The sequence below is a fragment of the Myotis myotis genome, unplaced genomic scaffold, assembly GCF_014108235.1.
Source record: "Myotis myotis isolate mMyoMyo1 unplaced genomic scaffold, mMyoMyo1.p scaffold_m19_p_1, whole genome shotgun sequence".
Classification (NCBI taxonomy): Eukaryota; Metazoa; Chordata; class Mammalia; order Chiroptera; family Vespertilionidae; genus Myotis; species Myotis myotis.
The window spans coordinates 26,086,391-26,112,221 of record NW_023416313.1 but is presented as its reverse complement, the minus strand read 5'-3'; the positions used below and the strand labels follow the sequence as shown (position 1 = coordinate 26,112,221).

General features: G+C 39.0%; 1 protein-coding gene across 14 annotated transcripts in view; it reads right to left on the bottom strand.

The window, feature by feature from the left end:
• Nucleotides 1-10,628: 10,628 nt before the first annotated feature.
• LIMCH1 (LIM and calponin homology domains 1) overlaps nucleotides 10,629-25,831 on the bottom strand; it is a 313,771-nt gene continuing 298,568 nt past the window's right edge. For 9 of the 14 annotated variants that reach the window (XM_036332294.1, XM_036332349.1, XM_036332304.1 and 6 more), the window contains 5 exons: nucleotides 25,690-25,813; nucleotides 22,970-23,056; nucleotides 21,321-21,429; nucleotides 18,525-18,627; nucleotides 10,629-13,496 (listed from right to left, as the gene is read on the bottom strand). In XM_036332294.1, coding sequence (XP_036188187.1) covers nucleotides 13,471-13,496; nucleotides 18,525-18,627; nucleotides 21,321-21,429; nucleotides 22,970-23,056; nucleotides 25,690-25,813 — 449 coding nt within the window. In that variant the 3' untranslated portion in view covers nucleotides 10,629-13,470. The remainder of the gene's footprint in view (nucleotides 13,497-18,524; nucleotides 18,628-21,320; nucleotides 21,430-22,969; nucleotides 23,057-25,689; nucleotides 25,814-25,831) is intronic. The other 5 variants (XM_036332332.1, XM_036332343.1, XM_036332396.1 and 2 more) reach the window with 1 other exon arrangement.

The window sequence follows — 25,831 nt, the reverse complement described above, 5'->3', positions numbered from 1 at the left end:
GGCATCGGAAATGTACAATTAATTTGCATCTTTCTCTTTTATTAGTGTAGATAAGAAGTAACAAAATAAAGATCAATAGAATACAGAGGTAGAAGGGATCTGACAGAAATTTATTGTCTCATTTTGGGAGCTAGAAGTCTGAGATCAAGATGTTGGCAGGATTGGTTATTTCTCTTGACTGTGAGAGAAAATCTGTTTCATGCTTTCCCCTAGCTTCTGGTGGTCTGCTGGCAATCTTTGGTATTTTTGGCTTGTAGAAGCATCACCCAGTCTCTGCCTATATCTTCACAAGGTGTTTTACCTATGTGCATATGTCTGTGTCCGAATTTTCCCTTTTTATAAGAACACCAGTCATATTGGATTAGGGGTCCAGCCTACTACAACATGACTCCACCTTAACTAACTACATTTGCAATCATTATATTTCCAAACAAAGTCACATTCTGAGGTACTAGGCTTTAGGAATCCAACATATGAATTTTGGGGGGACACTCAACCCATAAGATATATGGGGTAAATGGATTGCAAAAACTCTTGGTAGCTGGTCTATTTTGAGGGATGAGGTCTGGACCAACATAGATATGAGGAGTTTGCCTGAAATTTGAACCTGGTTCTCAGGATGCCCAGGATTAGTTCCTTCTAGAGCACACCCACGCCCTGGCCCATGTTCATGGCCACCTGGGAAATTTGTGGCTGTCATGCCTCAGGTCGAGACTAACTGTGAGGGCGTTTCTAGTGGAAAACTGTGTATCTGACCCCTTCAGCCTGGAGGAGGTGGATAGTTGCCATTAGGTATGCTATTCTTAGGTATCGCAGTGGTGAATGAACTTCAGTTTTTACTAATTGTGCGGGTCTATTGATCTAGAACTTTAAAAAGTAAATTGACCATTATGGCCAAAGGTAAAAAAAACAAAAAACCACACACCACATTCTCAAAACTTTAAATAGCGAAATTCAATCATCTTCCCCCTTCTTAACCCCTCATGTTTCTAGAGAATGGGTCAACCTTCCAGACTGTGGCTTTGAAACTATTCAGAATAAAGAGAAAAATGAGTTACAGAGTTGAACCCCCAAGTTTTCTATAAGCACAAAGCTTGAAAAGTGAATGAATAAATGTGCGCTAGAATTTGCTGAAATTACCTCTTTTTCTTGATCGCTCCATTTATCACTCTTATTTTATAGACAAATATGAACTACTTGCACTCTGCATTGGAGACGTGTTCTTCCTGTAAATAGATGCACTAACAAGTCTTTAAAAATATTGTTAGGAAGTTTTAAATGCTTTAGTGGATGCCTTTGGAATATTGAGATACAGACTTCCTGGCTGATTGAACATTATGCAGCTAGGAGTTCTTCCTCTGATCAGAGGGCTTGTGATCCAGCAAAGCACCAGTGTGGAGGAAATGGTGATTCCAGGCACCTAACAAGAGTCTGAGACATCACATCATGCTTTCGGTAAGAGAATTAGCAGAAAGCCATCTCAGTGTGCCTTCAAAAGAAGAACCTAAGCAGACAGCCTTGTTAATTTAGCATATAATTTAGAATATAGAACAACATCTACCAACTCATCAAAAGTCAATGAAAACATGGGTTATTGGCCAAAGAAAAGGAGTCATTCTCTCTCTCCGTCTCTCTCTCATGAAAAGTTACTGGAAGATCACTAAGCCCTTAATGGTTATTTAATTACGGGAGCCAATTTGAAAGGGTAGTTTGACAGTTTGAATGACTCTTTTATATTAAAAATTAGAACTTGGGCAGTTATATAATTGTTATTAATTTAAAGCATGCTGGCTCTAGCAATAGTGGGCAGATAAGATTATTTTAATGTCATCTTCTTTGAAGGACTTTTGATCTTATTCTAAAACTCTTTGAATCCTGCAGAATCTTCTACTGTATGGCAGCGATTGTGTAGCAATGATTATCCACTCAGCCCAGATCCATTCCACAATTTGAAAAAAAAATGTTATTTGCTAACACATACCAGACTTCACACAGGCAAAAGGTAAGCCCACAGGTTCAGTAACAAGGTTTTCTGTGTTAAGTGCAATTGGGTCTCACATTTTAAGCAGTTAAAGTCTTAATTTATTCTTTTCTTCCTACCATAATACAATGAGGATAAACTTTGACACGCCGCAGCTCTGCAAAGAGAAAAGTTCTCCTTGTTCATTGTTTCCCAAACAGATCTTTTCTCCTGAAATTTGATTTCCAAAGTGCCTTACAGTCCTTAAGCCAGGTGACTGCAATGAGTCCACTTGGAACATTCATAATCATCTGCAATAAAAGCACATTCTAGAAGCCAGACACACTTAAGACAATCAAATGGGGTTAGTCACCAGGTAGCAATAACTCTTTTAACCTCTCACTAACTCTGCCCTTTAGCCTACTGACTCCTGCACAAGTTGCTAAAGGCTATCACCTTGGCTTTGAAATAAATAGTATGAATATCTCTGGGGTAAGTACTTCTGTGTCCTCTTTTACAATTCATTTTTCTGGTGCTTTGACCCAAATGCTGTCACTTGGAGCTTTGCCTGTGGCTTAAAGCAGGAAAACTATAGTGTGCTTTCTAAAGGACCATAAGAAACCTGTCTATAGAGGCCCTTCAACCACAAGTTTCAATATTTGAATATTAAATATTATAATTTTTTTAAATCCTCACCTGAGGATATTTTTTCCATTGATTTATAGAGAGAGTGGAAAGGAAGGAGGAGGAGAGAGGGAGAGAAAGAGAGAGAAAGAGAGTTGGAGGGAGGGAGAGAGAGAGAGAGAGAGAGAGAGAGAGAGAGAGAGAGAGACATCTATGTGAGACACATTGATTGGTTGCCTCTCACACGTGCCCCTACCAGGGCTGGGAACCTGCAACTGAGGTTCATGCCCTAGACCAGGAATCAAATCCATGACCCTTTAGGCTGCCAGCTGATGCTCTAACCATTGAGCAACCTGGCCAGGGCCATATTAATTTTTTTTTACATATTAGTTAGCCTTCCACCTCCAAGAAGGGTCAACTGAGGAAGTGATATAGTTTTTAGAAAATAAAAGAAATACAGTGTTAGATTTGGTGAGGGATGGATGTGGATTTGGATTTGATCACACCTGGCCATCTTTTTGTTTGTTCTTTCTTTTTTTAAACAAAATTGTGCTGTGACACTTGATTAGCCTGAGGAGTACTGGACTTCATTGTTTTTGCAGGCCCCTTGTAAAGAGGAGAACTGCTGTGCCCTGTGAATAAAGCCAACTTTCTATGAAGTAGAAGTGACTGTATTGACTTGAAAAGAGATGGCAATCTTCTTCCTTTTTGTTTTTGTTTCCCCTGAGTGGAACAGTCAGGTGAAGGCTGGTATTGAGGAAGAATAAGAAGAAAAGTAGACTAATATTAAAGGCAGAAGAGGTATTTAAAAAAATGATGGTACTTACTAAATTGTGACCTTAAAGTTAAACATAATAATAATATTTTAAAGAATCCCCAGAACTACCAGGGATAGAATCATAAGTACTTATGCTCATCCTAATGTGATTTTATGCATGTGCAATAGCCTAGTATTTCCAACTCAATTAGAAAACTTTCCATTGCAAGTAACAGAAAAACCAACTCACATCGATTAAATACTAGCTTAATGTACAGGTTTCATAAAACGGAGGTGGAGTGAATTCCAGAACTGGTTAGACTGCAGCTCAATGATGTCACTGTGGACTCAGTTTCTTCCATCTTTTCATCTACAAAGCGGGCTTTACCCTAAGGCTGGGCCCTTTGAGGTTATAGGATATCCGTCTGTACAATTAGGTCCACATGCTTCTTCTCTCTTATCCAAAGGAAGTTAAGGTGCATTCCTCAAATATCTAACTGAAGTTCTGAGATTCCTGCTGACCGGACCATTCATTCGCTTAAACCTGGGTCACTTGAAACAATATCTATGGCAAGGGGGTGAGACCGTCCTGATGGTTTATAGCAATCAGACCCCAGCTCTGGAGAGGATGGAAGGGTTAATCCCACCAAAACAAGAAGACCATTGTAGATTCGATGTCGGGAAGGTAACAGATTTCCCACTATATGTGCTCTGGGAGACAGTGAAGTCCAGATTCCCCATCCTAGGGTTGTCTTTTAAAATAGACAGTGAAGGATGCAATAGTAACTTTAAAGGTGTTATAAACCTGTGTTTTTTATTGAAGCTTATTTTTGAGGGATATTAAGTGAGATTGTGAGGTTTTTCAACAGATCTTCTCATTTATGGTATTCATACTTTTCTTCTATGAATCACAGAAAAGTATACTGATTTACATACTGGTTCAATTAAAAGTGTCAAAAACAATTCTTAAATTCTATACCAGAGGATGGAGATCAATGACACTGAAGATGGAAACTACCACAAATGTTTCACCCAAATTACCAAAATGTTGTATTAAGTGACTTACTTAAAAAGCAAAATATGTTACCTTATCATACTTTTTTTTGTCTTTTGACAAAGATACACTAAGAAGTTAGACAAAGAAAAGTTATTCCATTCAAAAGATTCCCCAAATAGAAAAAACAATGGCATATATTAAATACTCTTGAAATACCAAACAAGATAATCCTTGGGTCCAGAATAGAATCTGGTTTAGCTGGTCAAATTGACAACCAATATCAGAATTTACAAGGGTCATTTCATCAGCTTTCTGAAAGGCAGGACATTCTTTACTTGGTCTATCAGAATAAATTGTCTTATAATACTTTTTTTAGTACTAATTCATGCCAGTTGCCTGTTCTAAACTCAGCTTGAGGTGTATAGACACTTTCTAAGATGGGTCAAGGCCGACTGGCCCTTGGTGCAATGCTTGAGATCTTTGGACACTAGTTTTAGAGCTTTTCCTCCTCAGTGCTGGGCGAAGGTAGGAGAAAGATACATTAGATATGTAAATTACTCTTTCCATTAATATTCAGTTTCTTGACATGCCACATATATTTTTTGGAGGGGTATTATTTCTGCACTGAGAAATGGATACTTCAACCATATTATTGGGAGGGTGGTGGTGGGGTTTCCTAATGAAAGCACTACTTTGCATTGGTAATTTCTGAGAATCAGGCCCTTGAATAAAGAGTGCTAATGAATTCCAGCCATTTCCACAGCTGTCCTGGCCCTTACCTCACAATGTGCCTCCCTTTTATACATTCACTAGAGGCCTGGTGCACGAATTTGTGCACAGATGGGGTCCAGCCGGGCGCCCTGATTGGGGCAGCCAGGGGGAGGGGATGCAAGAGGTTGGCTGGTCAGCCCCACCCCCTGGTCGAACTCCTGGTCAAGGGGACAATTTGCATGGTAGCTTTTTATTATATAGGAGAGCTCTAGATGTAAGAATCCTAGCTGGTTTTACTTTCTTGGGGTTTGGCATCAAGAATGAAAAAATGGTCTGAGAATTTAAAAAACATGTTTGCATATTATTAAGGTACTTATGTAATGTCCCAAATGTATTAATTGTTCAATCAATGTTTCTCAGATTGTGTTCTGTGGAACTCAAGTGACAGAGGATGTTGAGAAGAGTCTGCAATAGAGTTTCTTGATGAAATATATTTAGGAAAATGTAGGTTTAACGAATTTAAATGGACTACTACAAAATGTCTCAGGCCTTTTTATTTTTTATTTTTATTGATTTCAGAGAGGAAAGGAGAGGGAGAGAGAGAGATAGTAGAAACATCAATGATGACAAAGAATCATTGATTGGCTGCCTCCTGCTTGCCCCCTACTGGGGATCTAGCCCACAACCAGCTGGGCATAGCTCAGTCCTCTAATATGCATTCTATATCTCCAAGAAAAAAGATATGCAGTGCTTCCCATACATATATGACCATGGAGTCATTTTCTTGATGAGCATATAGCATGTCTGAGGAACACACTTTGGGAAATGCTCATCCACGTCATATTACCATGTTTTCGGGTTGCCTTGTGTTGACTTTTGTTATTGGATGCTCCTAGGATTCTAGTCCATGACAAAGTCCAGTAAGGAAAGCTTTGTCACTTTTTCCAAGGAGTAATAGGATGGAAAAAGACCCAAAAGCTATTCTCTCAAGGAGAACAGATCTGATTCAAATTCAGAAGCTCTGATTCATCCTAATTGTTGTATTTCTGAGGGCAGACGACATTTGCCATGACCTCTAACCGGATGCCTTTTCCCATCCTAAAGTACATTCTGCTATGTAAAATGAGGTCGCAATAAACTTGGAAAGTGGTAACACTGTGGTTTTAGACAACTGACGTAAGTTTTACGGAAGCATTTTTTGCAACCCACTTTGACGGCAAGGGTGCTGCACATGCAAACTGCACATGGAGATGGGGATCTGGTGTCAGCTCCAAGTTCATGTTCAGATCTGAGTCTGCCCCGTGGAAACAGAACTCTAATTAAGGGGCTATGGCTGGAAAGCTCACAGCGGCTCTGGAGCAGCAGCAGGGCCGCAGGGGCACGGCTCCCTGTCCAGGCCCTGCCAGAACTGAATGTCCAGATGAATTCTTTCTTTATTCAAGCCTAGACTACATTTCATTGTGGAGTTTTGGTAATTGAATAAATTCTAATAAACTGTCTTCTCTGGTGTAGATGTAGAAGAAGGCTTTTCATATTTTATAATGTTCTTATGTTTTCATATTCTGAAAGCAATAAATGGTAAGTGTGGGTATAACACACAAAAGCATGCAAATAGAATAAAAGTCATCCCTAATGCCACTAATTAGAAATAATTGCTATTGATATTTTGGTTTATCTATTTAAATATTTTCTTTCTTTTTGAGATGGTACATACTTATTTGGCAGGATGCTTTGAGAATATTTCTGAACTCTTTGTGGCCCTAATGCTGTAGGATAGAATTTATTTGGGGGGCAACTCGCTCTTCCCAGAAGAGCTACAAAGGTGAGCCTGTCTAGCCATAGAAATGCAAGTGCAGCAAGAGTGTTTTCATACCATAGCCCTGAGTATTGGTGAAATAATTCTGCTACTACAACTTGTACTACATTACTACTAACACATGGTGATCCCAATGCTAATAGAACTGCTATTTTCTCTCTGCTAGAGTATCTCTGTTTTAAATGCATGATCCTAGTTAATCCTTACAATAACATGATGTTATATTCTATTATTATCCTGACGATGCAAAGAGAAGATAAACAACTTGCCCAAGGTCATAAGTAGTAGTGGTGAAGCTGGGATTCGAACCTGGACATTCCGACTGCAGAGTCTGTGCTCCTAGATGTTAACCAAGATGTTTCATAAGGTAAAGGTTGCCTTCATTGTGGGCTGAGTATAGTCCTAAGAAATCATTGGAACATTAGATGGCTGGATTCTAATTCCTCTCGCATGTTCTGATACAAGGGCACACTCCAAGGGGGTAGGGGTGAGAAATGAGGGGAGGGGAGAGAGAGGATGAAAGAGAAACTCCAGTTGAGAGGAGTGTGTCCCTCAATTTAGCAGCAGCAGGCCAGAGGCTGGGAGCTAAGGAGGAAGGATGGGCATGGCTCTCTGCAAATAGGCCTGGCCTATGGATTTTAAGAGCAATGATATGTGAATTCCAGTTTGTTTTTCTTTCTTGTCTTGTAATTTGGCTATGCTATCCTCAGCCATATTTATGTTTATTAAACCTATTAGCTGATCTCTGGAGAGTAAAGAGTGTAGGGTTATGCTCATGTTTGGGGATTAGAAATAGGAAACTTGACTGAAGAAGTCTGGGTCAGCTGTCAAGCATGGAAGGTGGAAAACAAAAACCAGAATATACTGAAGATCACCAGAAATAACTGCCGAGAAGACTGGACTTTCTATGGTCCTGAAGGATGGGGTAGAACAATGAAATAGACAATATTGGATATTATGGGAAGCTCAATCCTGTAAGTCTTGAAAACTGGGGACACTGAGTTACACATGTAGTGCAACACACATGAAGTTAGACATCTAGGATGTTTTCCATTTCTTTTGGCTATGGAATAACAATGTGAGATAAGGATGCCCATGATCACCATTTACTATGCATCTTAACAATAAGACATGAAAATATGAAGACATAACTTGAAAGAGATGAGATCTTTTTTATTTTTTGTAGATGATGATTGACTACATAGAAAATCCAAGAGAATCAATAAGCAATGTGTTAGAACTAATAAGACAGTCCAGCAAAATTTCTGGGTCCAAGACTAACTTAAAAATACTAATGGGCCCTAGCCAGTTTGGCTAAGTGGATAGAGTTTCAGCCCAGGAACTGAAGTGTACCAGATTTGATTCTGGTCAAGGGCACGTACCAGTTGCGGGCTTGATGCCTGGCCCTGGTCAAGGCACATGGGAGAGGCAACCAATCGATGTGTCTTTCTCACATCAATGTTTCTCTCTCTGTCTCTCCCGCTCCTTTCCACTCTCTTTAAAAATGAATGGAAAAATATTCTCCAGTGAGGATTAACAAAACAAAAAATTTTTAATGGTATTCTTACTAACAATGCCAATTAGAAAATTACGGTCTATATATTCAATTTTTATCAAAATCCCAAGAGGTATTTTAGATAAACTTTTCAGCTTATCCTAAAAATCATGAGTAAGGTCTAAAAATGGCCAAGACAATTTCTGTTCTTTTTGAGTCACTTAGAAGAAAGAAGGAAAACTATGAAGGGGAAGGACAAAACACTGAACATGGGTGCTTGTAAACTAGGAATCTTTGAGGACAATATATAAATAATGCTATTAAAAGTGTTGATGAATTGTAGCAATACCTGCTAGTTAATCTCTCTTTTAGCTTCTTTCTCTTAATGACCCAAGACAGTCATAAAGCACATATTTTGTATGCCCATTTCTTAATATTAGAGGCCTGGTGCACGGATTCATGCACGAGTGGGGTCCCTCGGCCTGGCCTGCAGGGATCGAGCCAAAACCTGCTCTCCAACATCCCCTGAGGGGTACCGGATTGAGAGAGGGCAGTTCTTGGGTGACGCACCCCGGAATCCTGGAATCAGGCTTTCTTTTCTCTGGTTCCAGGTGAGTCACCTGCATTGAGCATCTGCTTCCTGGTGGTTAGCGCATGTCATAGCTACCGGTCAAAGCATCTGCCCCCTAGTGGTCATTGTGCTTTATAGCTACCGGTCAAACGGTTGGATGGTCTCTTAGGCTTTTATATATGTAGATATTTGTCAAATGAAAGGATTCATAGCAGAGCAAGTTAGTAATAGCTGATTGATGAAATGAAGAGAAGACTTAGCTACAGGTTGTAAACTGGTGGCCTAAGAATGAAATTAGGCTTGCAGATATATTTTGTGAAGTCTCACAATTTTGACTGGCATTGTGTCAGGAAATGTTTGAAATTGTTGTCAACGTTTAAAAAGCTTGAGATTTCATATGAAGACCATTGGTTAGAGCCACATTGCTGTTTCCATTCTTTCTGGAGAACTTGTCTTTGTTTGCTGTAGCTCATACTGCTCTTTATTATCTCCTTTGACTCCCATTTGCAATGCCTGACTGGCTCTTACAGTCATTTGAGTTCGTAACCCCTGACTTAATGCCAAAAGATGAGGAGGGATCCTTTTGTGGTCTAGATTAGCACCTTTAGGTCTTGAAGAAAGCCAATGAAAAGAGAGCTAGTAAAATGTTTCTTTTGATAAGAAAATTGTTTGTAGATCACATGTTAGAATAACATTCTTATACTTTGTTTTGAAATGCATTATAATTAAGTGAACTTTAATTTAAATAGCAATAGATATACTAAACTACTCTGGTAGCTACTAAAACTCTTTTATGAAAGACAAAGAATTCACCTTTCTATGGAAATAGTAGCAGCTACTAGCTCCCAAAAGTTGCCAAAAAAAGCGGAATACAACTCATAGTGGCCATTGGCATATTGCATCATAAAGTGACAAAAACTTCCAAGGAACTTGCTTGCTGTTACCACCACCTACAAATTTGGGACAGAGTGCTAGTAAAGATACAAGTACAATTTGCTTTTCCCTCTTTTAAAAAAATTTTATTGATTTTTTTTAGAGAGAGGAGGAGAGAAAGATAAAGAAACATTTATTTGTTGTCCCACTTTTTTATGCATTCATTGGTTGATTCTTGTAACTGCCCTGATTGGGGATTGAACTTGCAACCTTGATGTATTGCTCTAACCAACTGAGCTACCTGGCCAGGTCTACAAGTGTATTTTGGAAAGCAACTGTGTCACAGGATGCCACTGTTTTTGCAACATTTATTCCCTGGTTCAACAACGAAGAAAAGGACTCCCGAGAAACAAACAGTACAGTGAGAGGGGAATCTGGGGGCAGCGCTGGGGCAAGTGGCAGAACACAGCCACGCTAAAGAGCTTGGCTTGGTTTTCGCTAGCCAGTGCTGGAGGGTGACCATCATTTGGTTGTTTCAGATCATTTCCACTGGCATTTGCCTGGTCTCTCCTGGTTATGTGCCTCATCTCAAGGTGTTTGAGTCCTTCAGTGGACGGCAATTCCTTAGTGACTCCTGCAATTAGCTGGTAAATCTGAGTTGACCTCAAAAATGCATAATATGCATATGCAAATATGCATCATTGCCATCATCTGACTATGGAACCTTGGACCAAAAGCTATAGTAGAAAGCTTGATTCTCTCTTCCCTAAGTCAGAAAATCAACCTGCCCTCCCCTCTCCAAAAAAAACCAAACAAAACATCAATGGAATACAAAGCTGATTTGAGTATTTTATTTATAAATGTACATTTACTATAAAAGCTGTTGCATTTTAGACAACTTTTTATTTGTTTTTTACTATTTCTTAGAGGCATTTTAGAATAAATATTTTAAATGAAGGTTAGTGTAAATGATACAGAACATTGGCCCACCCAGAACAGTAACATCTTTTGGACGGACTCACACATGAGGTGGATCATTTCAGTTCGTTAAGTCTTACACTGTGTATAGATAACTAGAATATGTATTGCATTAATACCACTACATAGAAAGAATGAGGAAATGGCATGAAAGTTTGCTAGTGAATGACAGTTACCCATTTTTTCTTAAGAAAGAGAAGGGACTGGCTTTTGGAGTATGAGAAAAAAAGTCAGACGTACTTCCTTGGGAACAATAAATCACTCACTTGCATCATCTTTTTTTTTAAGCAAACACATTTACATAGTAGCTCCACAGAGCAGAGCATTTTTTTTTCCCTGGGATCTCAAAGATTATTTGAAAAGAAATAGATCATACTCATTATGCTGTCTTGGAAAAAAACAAGATCTAGTCTGCCCGAGCTGCCATGTAACAGACTCCAAATGAAATATAAATCAAATATAAATAGAAACAGTTGGCAATTAGAATTTAGAAAATGTTGGAGATTATTCTGTGCTGGTGACTATTGTTCATTATGGGAAAGCACATCTCGCAGTCAGAGAATGGGCTTTATTTTTCTTGACTCGATTCTAGCTTCAATACATGTACAATGAGTCTCACTAAGAAATGTGTATAAATGGGTCTGTGACACCAGAAGAGAATGTGCAATATTCATATAATCCCTACATAACGGATGGAGTTCCACATGTAAAAAGTATCCTATAAAAATTGGTTATGAATGATCGTATTGTACATGTTTTTGTGCATTGTTTCTGGTAAAGTACTCTGCTAATATCATGCAAAGTGTAAACATCACATTATCAAAATATTTAATAAAACATGCAGGTGGTTAATCAAAATATTGAACTTAATCTGTACATTTTCAAAACTTTTTTCATGTTAATGTTTTCTGTTTTTCTTTTTTTAAATTTTATTTATTTTTTCCTGTAAAACAGCAAACACCTCCAGGAGAAGTCTTGGGAACTTGGAAGTGACTTCATCTCTCTTCAATGTACTGCATCCATAATTCATACTGTGTGCAACAGCTTTGCATTTTCTAAGGCACAATTTTTAATGAAGTGATGTGTGAATTTCAATCCAACTGCAGCTCATCCAAATGACAAAATGGTCAAAATACCTCCAGTGGCTGAGGGAATTTCTGCACTTATATGGAACTCACATGCAGAGAACCATCTAGCATGTAAATAAATAATTGCTAGCCATACTCAATAAGACAGAAAAAAATTATTGCTTACGTAACAGAAGAACATCTACTTGGTCTCCTTTAATGACTACATGAATCTATTAGGCAGACATCCACAGTCTACATTCACAAAAGGTCCTCTTCACTTATTTGCCATCGTTTCAAGGCAGAATAAATAGTCCCCCTTTCCCCAGTCTTAAAGAAAACAGCCTGGAGATTTAAAACGTGATGCTTTTTAGTCACTCGATTCCTCTCTTGGCCCGCTGAAACACCACACAGGGCTTAAAAAGTAAGCAGCTCTCCACAAGAGTTCCTCTCTGAAGGTCTCCATGAGCAAGGTTCAGAATTCTTGAGAGCAGAGAGAGCCGGTGATGTAGGAGAATGAGGAAGAGCGGATGTACGTTAGGGTGGGCAGCGCACATGGAACCTCCAGGTTCTTGCTGATGACACACCAGTGGCTTATCCCATCACGGGCCATTTGGATTCTATTAGGATGAACTTAATGCTGTTCTTTAGACACCTGTGCCCTCAAGGAGACCTTGCAGGCAAGGGTGAGCAGTGGTTTCACTTAATGAAGGAACGACCTCGATGAGGGTTTCCGGATGCCTTATGCTGAGTCTTTTATTGAATGTAGAGTCTGAAGAGGAGCAAGCAACAAAGCCCTGGTGGCTGGCATGGGCCCACCACTCTTTTGAAGATCAAACTTCCTCACATATTTTGGAAAGGACTTGGGAAATGATGACCAAAATGTTTTCCTCTGGGTTCCCCTATCCTTGGGCAATGTCCAGATAGTGCAAGGGTTCTCTTTATTTGATGGCCCAGGCTCTATCAATGACATAACCTTCAAAGCACACTAAACCTAATACTAACGGTGCAATAATTTATTGGTATGACTTCTGCCTCAAAAGGTAAGTAACACAAATGTTTCAGGATTACAGTATATGTTATCAGACTAGTGTCATTGCATTAAAAACAAGTTATAGCTCAGAGCTATATGATGTGGTTTTTAGTATCTGAAATGCATTACTTGTAAGCTCCTGTCTTAAAAGACCCCGTGTCTCAAATTGGCATGTCTTGCACTTTCTGCAGCTCAATTTTGTAAACACAAAGTATTTAATTCCTAGAAATACTAAAACAAAACAGGTGTATTGAATCATCTATCTCATCAACTCCCCAAAGAAGAGAATAACACATTTTAAACCGTAAGCCTGTTCGACCATGCTAAGACCTTCTTTTGAACTAGTCAGAATCATTATAGTTCAATATTCTTTTGTATATATTGTGCAAATGCAAAAAAAAAAAAGAGAAACAACAAACAGGAAAAACAAAAACACTGTGCTATGAAAGAACAGATACCACCTTTTAGAATAGCCTTTCAGAAATTAGATGAATGCTGAGAAGCCCCTGAACATGGGATTCTGTTAAACAATTGCCAGGGGAGACTCTCAAAAGAGGTGGTGAGTGATCTGGGGTCTTGAAAACCATGTCACAATGTTGTGGGTTGGCCAGCACCTGTGATAAAGAAATCAGAGCGACATTTGGTTAATTAATGCTTCTTGCTTCAGATGTTTAAAGGTGTCCCAAATTAGCTACGGCCGCTGCCGAAGCCTCTTCCCTCTAGGGAAGAAAACTAGTCCCACCCTCCCGCTCAGTGTGTTCCCAGGAGGCGCAGTATTGGTATTACCCGGAGCTGGACTTCTGAGCCCCATCCCAGAACTTCACAAGAGCCCAGGTGATCCACATGCCCTGTAAAATTTGGTTGAAATCCTCTGGGTTTCACCCTACGCCATATGATCTCCATCAAGCTTTCTACCTTGCCTTCTTGGCAAATAAGCAAGAAATGTTCTCCCTTCTCTCAGTTTCTTGAGGTTTTGGTTTCTCTAAGAATAAAGACATTGCCACGGGAGGCATTTGGCATATGATCTAGAAACCGGATTGCTGGAGTCGCAATGAGAAACACAGAACACCCAGTAAAATCTGAACGTCAGAGAAACAACCAATACAATGTTTAGCCTAAGTGTCTATCCGATATGATATTTGGGATATAGTAGTGCTAAATCCTGAACACGCAATATTTGAAACATACGCCTACAAAAGGAATTCATTATTTATCTGAAATTCAGACTTAACAGGGCAAAAAAATATTTAACTGGGCATCGTGTCTTTTTATTTGTTTATTTATTTAAATCTGGCAACCCTATCTAGGAAGGATAGTTTGCGTCCTCTATTTCCTGCGGAAAGCTTCACAAACTTTCTCCTTCGCTTTAGGCTCTACAGTTGTGACGAGGCAACGGCAACATTGGAAATGACCCTGGGGATTTTGCATTAAACACATTTCGTGCGAGTGAATGACGGAACAGACACAAAGACTCAGTCACCCAACACCCAGGCGCAAATGGCACAAGTGAAACATGTGCCGGCTCGGTCCCTGACAGGTAATTTGTTTTGCGCGTCCATTGCCATTTACATACGGACTTAAAAACTGTTTACATTGCTTTTAGGAATTGCATTTTAATATGCCGTTATGCTATTTTTCCTCTCCAAGAGAAAAATTTCATTTCAATGTGACTAGTTACTTGAAGAAAATAGGATTATATATTCAGGTTTTATTATTCCATACAATGAAATTATTTTGTTTCACTTAGCATGCCTATGATGTAAACTACCCCTCGTATCTATCCATCTCCCCTCTTCTCAACTCAGATCAAAATCAAATAAAGAAAAAAGAAAAATGATTTTTAGCTATTTCTTTCCATTCCGACTCTTTTATTGCATCTGGGATATAGTCAACCAATTCAAGTGTATATATTTCTCTAGCTCATCATTATCCCCTCCACCTATTCACTCCTAACATATATGTTTTTCTTATGACACCAAGAAGAAAAATAAGCAGTATTTTCAGATGTGCTGGTCATTCTCCCTGTGATGTGCGGACTTAAAGTTTAGCCTAAAATGACATTAACATTTATCTGGAAAACTAAACATGAGAGTAGAGTTAGGAAAATTTGGAAAAAATAATTAGAGTTAAGGTGGCCATTATGACTCAGTTTTAAAACATATTATGAAGCTATAATAATTAAAATTGTTTGACATGAGATAATAAATAGATTAATAAAACATATAATATCCAGAAATAGACCTAAATATATATGTGAACTTAGTTTATGAGAAAGCTGGCATTTCAAATTAGTGAGGAAAAAGGGATTACACATTAAGTTATATTCACACAATTGGCTAAGGGGGGTGGGGGTGGGGGAAACTGGATATTCATCTCATTTCTAACCCCAAAATACAATCCTGATGTCACAAATCTACACGTGAAAAATAAAACAAAAACAATCCTAGGAGAAATCTTGGCTAAATTTATGACATTGGAGTAGTGAGAGTTTTTCTAAGTAGGATACAAAACACAGAATCCAAAAAAAGAAATAAAAAAAGGTATGTTAAGTTACCTAAGTAAAAATCCTTTCTATGAAAAAAAATCATAAAGTAGAAAGGTGAATGATAAGTGCAACAAGCAGCAAATATAAAATAAAAGGGAAATGTCTTGAATTTATAAAAGCTCATATAAGTCAAGTGCCAGTAGGACAATGGGCAAAGGATAAAGAAGTATTTTTTTTTTAATAGAAAAAGAAGTCTAAATGGTGAAGAAACGTATGAAAAGGTGGTCAAACTTACTTATAATTAAAGACATACAGATCAAAGCACCTAGCAGAGTGGAAATTTAAAAGTTTGATGACATCCAGAGCTGTCAGACATGGAGAGAAGGGGCTCTTAGGCACTTCACAGGGAGAGAGCGCTTTTCTGGAAGATAGTTGGGAACTTGTCTGACAATGAGAAAGCACATGCCTTTCACTCAGCAGTCCCGCTGCTCACAATCTACCCTGAGGAAATACGTTCAAATGTTCATCAGGACATATGTGCAGGACGTTCATGGGAGCGTTTTAAAAATAATATTAGAAAACTGGAAACGACCGAAATGCCCATTCATGGAGATTTAGTTTTAAATGATGATAAATCCATACAATGGGATTGTATGCAGCTATTAAAAACCCATTGAAAAGAATGAGGAGGAAAGACATGTTATATGGAAAAATTGTCAAGATATATCATTAAGTTAAAAACAACAGCAAGGAAAACTACATGCAGAACACTGATTATGTAATTACCTTTGTGAAATAGAAACCAACACATATGCATCTGTGTGTGTCTGTGTGTACCCCTATACAAACATATGTTCTGCCCCTCTCCCCAAGCGATTATTAGAAAGTGATCACAGTGGTTAACTTTGGAATTTTTAAAATTTATTTTTAATTTGGTATCTTTCTGGACATTCAATTTTCTAACCTTATACCACTTATAACTTTTACTTATTTATTTTTGAATGTCTAGGGAGATAATAAGACTTTTTATTTCTTCTTAGTATCTTAGCATTCTAAAAAAAAAATCATAGTAAAATATTGTATTAAAATAACCAAAGGAAAAAAATCCTATCTTTAGTCTACCTCTAAATCATTTTCTTATTTTTCATCTTCTGAGACTGTTACTGAAACTCCACAGTTCTTGTCTTTAGATTTGGAATTAAAAACAGTTAATGCCCCTTATTGTTGTATACATAGGGAAAAAATTCCTGGCCTAGATCCAAAAAGCTAATTTCCAAAAGCAATGACAATGAATCATCCAACTTCTCAATTAAAATAAAAATCTGGATGAAAACAGGTTACTGTCACCCAGAGGTGGGTTCATGTTTGCTTTCTGCTGGCATCCTTCAAGCACTTTAAATTATGGAAGTTCAGATTTATGGCGCTTTCCAAATCTGGCCCAACAGTCCTGCAACCTAACAGTGCCCTCTTCTGGTTCCATGGTTCACACTCAGCTGGCTGAGAAAAAGTATAATTTATAGATGATAGAAAAAATCACCTTGAAAATGGGAATAAAGGGTTTAGTTTTCATTTCTAATGTATAAAGACAAAAAAATTCAGTTAAAAATATATTATATATTACACATGTATATAGGTATTTTTGTATGCATGGAATGCATATATATATATATATATAAAATACTATTTATTCCAGATTATATATATATATATATAATAGTATTTATATCAGGTTTTATATGTTTGATACGTAGTATCAATATTAATGTTATATGTTTATACCATGTGTATATATATTATAATGGTATAAATATATATTTATAGCATATGTTTATATATGCTCTATATACATGGTATAAACATATATAATATATAACATAGATGTTACATGTGTAAATGATATATAAGATCTGGTATAAATATATAAGATATAAATGTATATAATATAAAAATATAATATGTAATATAAATAGTCTAGTTTGATGGTACCAGCTCATCTCTAAGTTGGAATTGTTCTGAAGTCAAATGTTTATGATAGATCAAAATCACCTGGATTTGATTAAATTTTTATTTCACATAATTTTATTAAAAATGTATAAATTTCTCAGATTATACTAAACCTATAGGTATAAAAGAATTTAATTTCAATTTTTACTCTTGAAGTATTTAGTCTTGTAGATTTAGAGATCCTAAATTAGCTATAAAAAAAAGCTATAAAAATGTCATTTCCTTGGAGAAATAACAAAACATTCTTGTATTTCAATCACCATCTCTTCATTCCCCCACCCTTTTTTTTTAAAGAAAGAGTTTCTGAACAATGAATTTTCATAGAAGAGTCACTTGTTGTCTAGGCCATGCACCAGAAGGGCTATATTTATGATGGAGAGAGAGGCTGGATTCAGAGGGTTAGCCACTGGCTATTTTCAGATTTTCTAAATAGCAGCTGGGCAACAGCACCCCCTGGTGCCCCACAAACTGACATGAACCTTCTATGGTAGGAAACCCAGATACAAGGTCCGAGGGCAGGCTGCTCAAGGGATCTTCAAGACAGCACATACTTGTTCAGCTCTGATTATGTGCTCAGGTATCTTGGACGAGGGCAGAGATTCACAAAGAGCAGAACCCGTCATTTGGCCTCTTGGGACTTTAAATTTAGTTGGGACCAACAACATATTGTGTCATGAAACTCTTGAATGTAGGACATGAGCTACTGAGGAGCTGGTGCTTGATTTGATGAACACTGGAGAGCCATTCTTCACACTTCAACCCCTCCCCACAATGGTACTGGTCTTCTAAAGATATGCCTCGGCAAGCAAATAGTGCTTTACAGACCTTCTATCTGTCTTCTATCTCACCCAAGTCTCTGTGGTGAGCTCAGGCAATGCCTCAAACTTGGCCCACAGTTTTTATCTGCTGGTGTATTAATGCACTTCATGATGAAAAGAATTTGGCCACACCCAAGCAGTAACTTCTAATAAAAAACAAGTGGTAATTAAGAGGTTACTTCATTATTGCTTCCTTTACCTAGATGTTAAATAAATCTTTCCCTCAGGGTAGGAGTGTTAACTGATAGGCAGAAATAATTGAATTCCTCAAATGGGCCCGAGAAAGGCATACTATTGCACTCACTTATCTCAAGGTATTTCACCCCAGTACTTACTTCTGGATCTCATGTAGCAATCATTACAGTTTAGAAGACCATTTCGAATCCTCACATCTGTCCCACTCATTGCATCTCCAAGCTGTCCTTTGCAAATTCCACACTACCGGGGAGAAAGAACAGAAGTTATAAGATGCTTAAGGAATCTCTTTATGATGCTTAGTTATTCTTTACATGAATAGCGTAATAATCACTTCTACAACCTCCATATTTGTTGAGCATCTGTGATGTGTTAGATGCTGCACTAAGAACTGACTGACAGCAACAGTATACTTTCAGCATTTTATGGTAACTCCTTGCATTTTCCAGAGAAGGACGATGGTTCAGAGAAGTTAGCCGATTTGTCCAAGGTTGTAAACCCGGTAAGTGGTGTTGGGTTAATCCCCAAGCCTATGTTGTTAACCTCGATCACATGCCTTTTCTCAATCAAGATCGAAGAACCATTTTATTATTTTTTTAATTAAATTTATTGGGGTGACATTGGTTAATAAATTTATATATGTTTCAAGTGTAAAATTCTATAAGACATCCTCTATATATTGCATTGTGTGTTTACCACGCAAAGTCAAATCTTCCGCCACCATATATTTGACCTATGAACCATTTTAAACAGATTAAATTCTAGTGGTTTTAAAGAAACACATGGGCAGCAGGTTATGAATGAAAACTTGTCTGTGAATAATCACTAAACGCTTCCCAGCAGAGTTGGTAAGTTCTGCCAGATCAGAATTCCTAGGAAATAGCTATTCACCTTATCTTTCCACATTAAAGGCAGTGACACCCAGAGTCACAAATCCACTGAGAATGACTCCTTTCAGCTAAGTCAGCTTGAGTGCAGACAGAAATGTGGGATAGACTGTGCTGGGTGCACCAGAGGAGTGGCAGTAGGGATTGGTTCTTTTTTTTTTTTTTTTAATTGTTTTATTGCTTAAAGTATTACAAAGAGTATATATGTCTCCTTTTTTTTTTCTCCCCTTGACCTTCCCCTAGCCTCCCATACCTCCCAGTGTCTTGTGTCCATTGGTTATGCTTATATGCATGCATACAAGTCCTTCGGTTGATCTCTTACCCACCCCCCTCCCGCCCCCCAACCCTCCCCGGCCTTCCCGCTGTAGTTTGACAGTCTGTTCGATGTTGCTCTGCCTCTGTGTCTATTTTTGTTCATCAGTTTATAATGGTCTTAAAGTTGGGGTTGGTTCTGATGCCAGCCTCTCGCCAGGAGAGCAGGACTGAGCTCAGGAGTAGAGGGCTAGCCTCAGACTCATGTTTTAAGGTCAATGGGGACAGAGGGAGGCTTCATCCAAATTATGTTACAAGTTGCATCTACATTGCACAGGTATGTATCTTAAAGCATCAGGTCAGACCAGGAAGTGAAAGACGAGAGAGAATAATGGCCTTGACAGCTGAGAAAGGGAATCTCCTGCCTCTTGAGAATTTGCAAAGACTCTTTGCCACCTCTATTCTTTTGAGTTCTGGTAAAGTTTCAGAGAAAAAACTCTGGTGTTGGAACATATTATCTTGGCATTACCATGAGATTTTAAAATGTAAATGCCTTGAACCTCAAAATACTCCTAGGCCATTTAAGACGTGCATTATCTTGGTTAATTTTCCAATGAGAATATTGATAAATTGAGTCTCATTAAGTCTCCATATTGTGTTTTGTCCAAGATAAGCTTTGCTTCCCAGTGAGAACTGGTGCTATTAAATTTTGGGACAACTTCACTTACTTTCCCTTAGCTTATCAGTAAAGTGGGAGTTATTTTAACCCCATGCAAGTGTACTTTATAGCTGAGGAATCTACCAATAAGACAGAACAAAATTCAAGAAGGACAAAGAAAGCACATCAGGATTATAAAGAGAAAGAAATGACTTTTAGAGGAAGAAAGTTTAGTTTCAAAAATTATATATTAATTTGAAAGATGCTATGAGCAAAAAAAAAAAAAAAAAGAAAAAGAAAAAGAAAAAAAAGATGGGAAATACTGAAAGAGGCCAACTTATAAATTTTTTATTATAATAAATCAGTTATAACTGGTTAAATCACTTACTTAGCGGGAAATTTGGAATTAGAATCCAAGCCTCCTCATTTTCAGTATACATATTAATTCATTTATCTAAAAATGTTTACAGACACCATGTCTGCTAGGTGCAGAAGAAATAGTGGTGAGCCAGGCAGACATGGCTCCTGCTTTTATGGAGTTGATCGTTTGTTAAAGGACATGATAGTTAAACAATGCAACAGTGAGTGGTACGGACCATGAAAGGTTCTGTAAGGCCCTGTAACAAAGGCGAGAGACTTAGTCTGGGGGAGCAGGGCAGCTTCTCAGAGGAAGTGCTCTTCAGTTTGGGATCACAGACACATTCAACTTTGCCACTAGATCTAACCACACTGAACTGACAGAAAATCTTCAACATCAAGTCACAAGAGTTTGAGAAGCTGCAAAGATATCACCTTCCCAATAAATTCACATGCCCTAAAAGATGCAGAAGTACCACTGGCCTCCCAGGGTAGCATTCTCAGCTTCCTGCCAGAATAGATGCTCTTCAGCAACAAAACCTGTTTCACAAAGACACATTGCACAAACCTGTTTGGCTACTTCTAAGCTGACTCCCCAGAGGAACGCAAGATAGCTGAGAGCTTCCTCCCGAAGGCTGGACTCCACATACACTCTGTACACACAGAAGGGCGGGCCTCACGAGCAAAGGCCATCAAGGTTCCCAGGAGGTCTGTCTCAGCCCAGAGCGACGCCCAAGGACACCACGACATTGTACTTAGAGAGGAGCGTGATGAATACATACCCTGAAGCACTGGATGTGAAAATAGAGATTGAGGGTCTCAATGATCATCGCAGCTCCTTTCCCCAAAGGAAGCCCACAGGACGAGCACAGCTTCTTCCCACTTATAGACCTAGGTCAAAACCACGTATAATAATCAAACCTCCCATTTAGAAGAGTTGGTTACATACACAAACATGTAGCCTCATGCAAAAAAAAAAAAAAATGAAAACATGGATTTAAAAAATGTTTATCTCATGAGTGAAATGACAATTACTAAACTGATAATGAGCAGCAATGAAGCATTAGATGTAATTGGCAAACAAGTGCTAGACTAAATACAATGGGCCTCCATTGTGGTAGAGAATCCGGCGTGCATATATACATGCATGTGTATGTGCGTGTTTTAGTTAATTGTTACAAGGAGTGTGTGTTGTTTATTCAACCACAATGATCAAATGCTTTGAAATGATTCCCTGTATTCATCACATGTTTCTATAAGCCCCAAAAGATCATCAAATTTAGCTTTAGTAAGATTTCAATGTTGCTTTAAAATTTTCTATAATTGATTCGTTGGCCCACGAGGGCATTTCTTTTACCTATTAAGCAAAGAAATCTTTTTTTGTATAAAAATAGAGAGGCAATTGTGATGCAGCCCCACAGGCCACAGGTCAATATGGGATCAGATCCCTGCTTTGTCCCGAGGTTCTGGGATCTGGTGCAAAGAACTCCCTTTGGGTTTCTCTTTCAACTTCAACATGAGAGGGTTGGACTAGATGAACTCTACTGCTCCTTCCAGTGTAAGCTCTGCAACTATAACCTGGGCACTCGGGAGTGGTAAGCCCCTTGAGGGCATGGGCTGCCTGGACCCATCTCTGTACCCCCCAACCCCCAGCACAGTGCCCACCTGTGGACAAGAATCAAACCCAGCAGACCAACACCAGGCGAGGGGTAAGCTGGCTGTCTCCTGGGGCGGCTTGCCCACAGCCAAGATCAGATGGCACTGGTGCCTATCGTCTGGAAAGCGCTTGGAATTGCACAAGAAGTTTGAGAATGTGCAATACCATTCAGAAGCCAACAGGGTACAGAGGGACAGCAGAAACAGAAAGGAAGAAAACAGGGAAGAGGAAGAGTTGCCCTGAGCAAACCCTATTTATTAGGATTTCCCTCTACCCAGTAGTTAAATGAAATGTCTAAATCAAAGAAACCTTGGAGTAGACCTCAGTAATTGGTCTCTCCAGTGAATGGGAACTCGGCAGCTTTTAAGAACATCATGGGGCCCAATTAACGTCCGGCAGCCATCCTCAGAGAGCCTGAGTAGGGGAAGGAAGGATGCAGTTTCGCTGCTCGGCCCCGCCTGGTTCTCTGTAAGAGCCATCAGCCTAGAAGGACCGAGCCATCTTGGAGGGGAAGGCGCCGACTGAGGAGCCCGGCAACTGTCTGGTGGATTTTATTATTAGATTGCAATTTCCACAGAATATAATTAAAGGCCTGTGGCCACAGCCGCGCCATCGTCATGCACTTGGCTTTCTCTCTCCTCCTGCCTGTGTGTGTGTGTTGAAAGCGATTTGATGGGCAAACTTCTCAAAATCATTTGGCAAGCATTAATTCGGTTCGAATGATGCTTGGCAGGCTCTAGTCCAAACAAAGCCACCTCCGAAAGGCTTGCTGACCTCTTGTACCGGTTTGGAGACTGGCCGGGAGGGGTGGGAGGACAGGGGGACAAATGTCCCGCCTGGAAGTACTCTCGAGGGCTTTTCCTGTAACATGGAAAAGGAGCCAACAATTATGACAAGGAAAGAGAAGCCCAACCCTATAAGAGAAGACATTTTAGGTACGGAAATAAAATACTTCCCTGATTACCAAAGAAACGACCACAGAATATCCTAGAGGTAATTATTTCTAAAGAACAAAAATAGTAAATCCGTCTGGCAAAGATTATACATGCAATGGCTGCATGATATCAGACCAGGCTGGCGCTATGGAACAGAAAAGCCAGAATAATTTTTCAATAGTTAAAACTGCATGCTGAGTTAGATATAAAAATCAAAGATGCGGGGGGAGAGAGGGGCAAGGTGAGTAGGGATTTAGGAAAAGGCATGTGCAGAGAGCCCAGAAAGAAAAGGCAGAACTTCAAGGAGGTATTTCCCAGTGGGGTAGCTTCCACCCCCATCAATACATTCATTTTGAGGACATGTGATGAGGGGCAGTTTTCACAACATTTAATAACGGCTATGGCCCTAGCCGGCTTGGCTCAGTGGATGGAGCGTCAGCCTGCGGACCGATGGGTCCCGGGTTCGATTCCGGCCAAGGGCACATGCCTGGGTTGCGGGCTCGATCCCCAGTGGGGGGTGTGCAGGAGGCAGCCGATCAATGATTCTCTCTCATCATTGATGTTTCTACCTCTCTCTCTCCCCTCTCCCTTCCTCTCTGAAATCAATAAAGAAATATATTAAAAAAAAAAAATAATGGCTATGGCATTGGCATCTACAAAGCACAACGGTCCCCAGCCAGACGCTACCAGAAAGGTTTCACAGGTGTGGGTGGTTGCACACCCTGCCTGCGATTAGCTGTCAGCTCTGGGCTCTTGCTTATAAAAGTTCATTTCATTTGTACAGAAAGGGACAGAACACAGAAAAAAAATGATAAGAGAAATGCAACACAGGAGTGAACAGAGCACGAGTCCACCTGTCTTCTAACTGGTTTCGGAATAACTTCCCGAGCCCCCTGCCCACCCACACCTCCTCCTCCAAAATATCATGGTTTGCCCTGGTCGGTGTGGCTCAGTGGCTAGAGCGTCGGCTTGTGGACTGAAGGGTCCCGGGTTCAATTCCCGGTTAGGGCATATGTCCGGCTTGTGGGCTCAATCCCCAGTGAGGGGCGTGCAGGAGGCAGCCGATCGATGATTCTCTCTCATCATGGATGTTTTTCTCTCTCTCTCCCTCTCCCTTCCTCTCTGAAATCAATAAAAATATATTTTAAAAAACAAAAACAAAAAAACAAGAAAACAAAATGTCATGTTTTCAGGTAATACCCTAGAGCAGTGGTTCTCAACCTTCTGGTCCTTTAAATACAGTTCCTCATGTTGTGATCCAACCATAAAATTATTTTCATTGCTACTTCATAACTATAATGTTGCTACTGTTATGAATCGTAATGTAAATCGTAATGTGAAAGGGTCATTCGACCACCAAAGGGGTCGCAACCCACAGGTTGAGAACCGCTGTCCTAGATGATAAGTACCAGGGCCTAAAAAATGGTGGAAATCACTGCAATAATCAATAACAATCATGATTACTTCTGTGTGATTTCAGTTTCTATTTATTCTGAGTGTCATCTAGGCACATAGAAACAAAATTGGGTAGACATAAGAGAAAAGGGGGAAATGGTTCAAATACCATTTCTAAAATGTAACAGAAAAATAAGGTAGCAAGTTGAACTTATAAAACAAGTCATTCTCATCCTCATCACCATCCTCATTGTCTATCACCAGCTGTACCACATAGTACTTATTGTTCATCAGGCACAAAACTTCACAGGTAGGTAGTATTATTAGTGCCATTTTATACATGAAGAAACTGAAGCAGAGAAAGATTAATCAACTTGCTCAAAGCCCTACACAGGCAAGTGGCAGAGTCAAAATCTGAATCCAAGTGGTCTAGCTCCAGGTAGAGGACTTGCTAAAGTATAATGAATGTTGTATTTTAAAGGCTGATTACAAAGAACCTCTGGTTTACATATGATCTTACCATTGAACTGTGATATAATTTTGAATTCTTCTATCACTTAACCATCAAGTACTTTGAATAAGTTATTTAATTTCCTTGAGCCTCTATTTCCTCCTCTGAAAAATGGGAATAATAACTCAATTGAAGTTATTGGGAGAGCTCAGTGAGTTAATTGATGAAAAGATGCGAAAAGCTATGTAAACCCTTCAACACAGTGCCTGTTATATTGAAATGTATCAAAAATATTAGAAACTATTGTAAAAAAGTAGAAATCTTACAAAATTAAAATAGAGCCTAAGGTAGCTACCTAAAACGGAGAGAATGATAATGAATATTTGTCAATAGATTTTGAGACATTTTAACTCACTTAAAGAAATTGTTTATACAACATGCCTGCAAATTCTTTTCAATGTTTAGATCTGTGGGTTAAAAGCATCACTTTGCCTCTTTCAAATTGATAATCTCAGAGTGTATTACTTGTCTGGGAGACTGTCCTAAATTTCCATAAATATTTGTTAACGTGAATCAATGAGATTCAAGAGCGAGAAAGCACAAAAATGCTGCTAACACCTTGCTATCACACACTTTTTCATTTTCCCTTTCTTAAGTCAATACATTAAAAAAAAAAAAAAAAAGGAATTCCACATCTATCTTTGGTTACTCACTTCCGCCTTTCACTCGGCGACTCAATCTGATGGTTAATGCTGTTATCCAATGGGAGGGTTTTTGGCTTCACATCTTCTAAAGTGTTCACTGGCGGGTTTGACACCTGCTGATTCTGGGACGGACCTGAGGCCAATCAAGAAC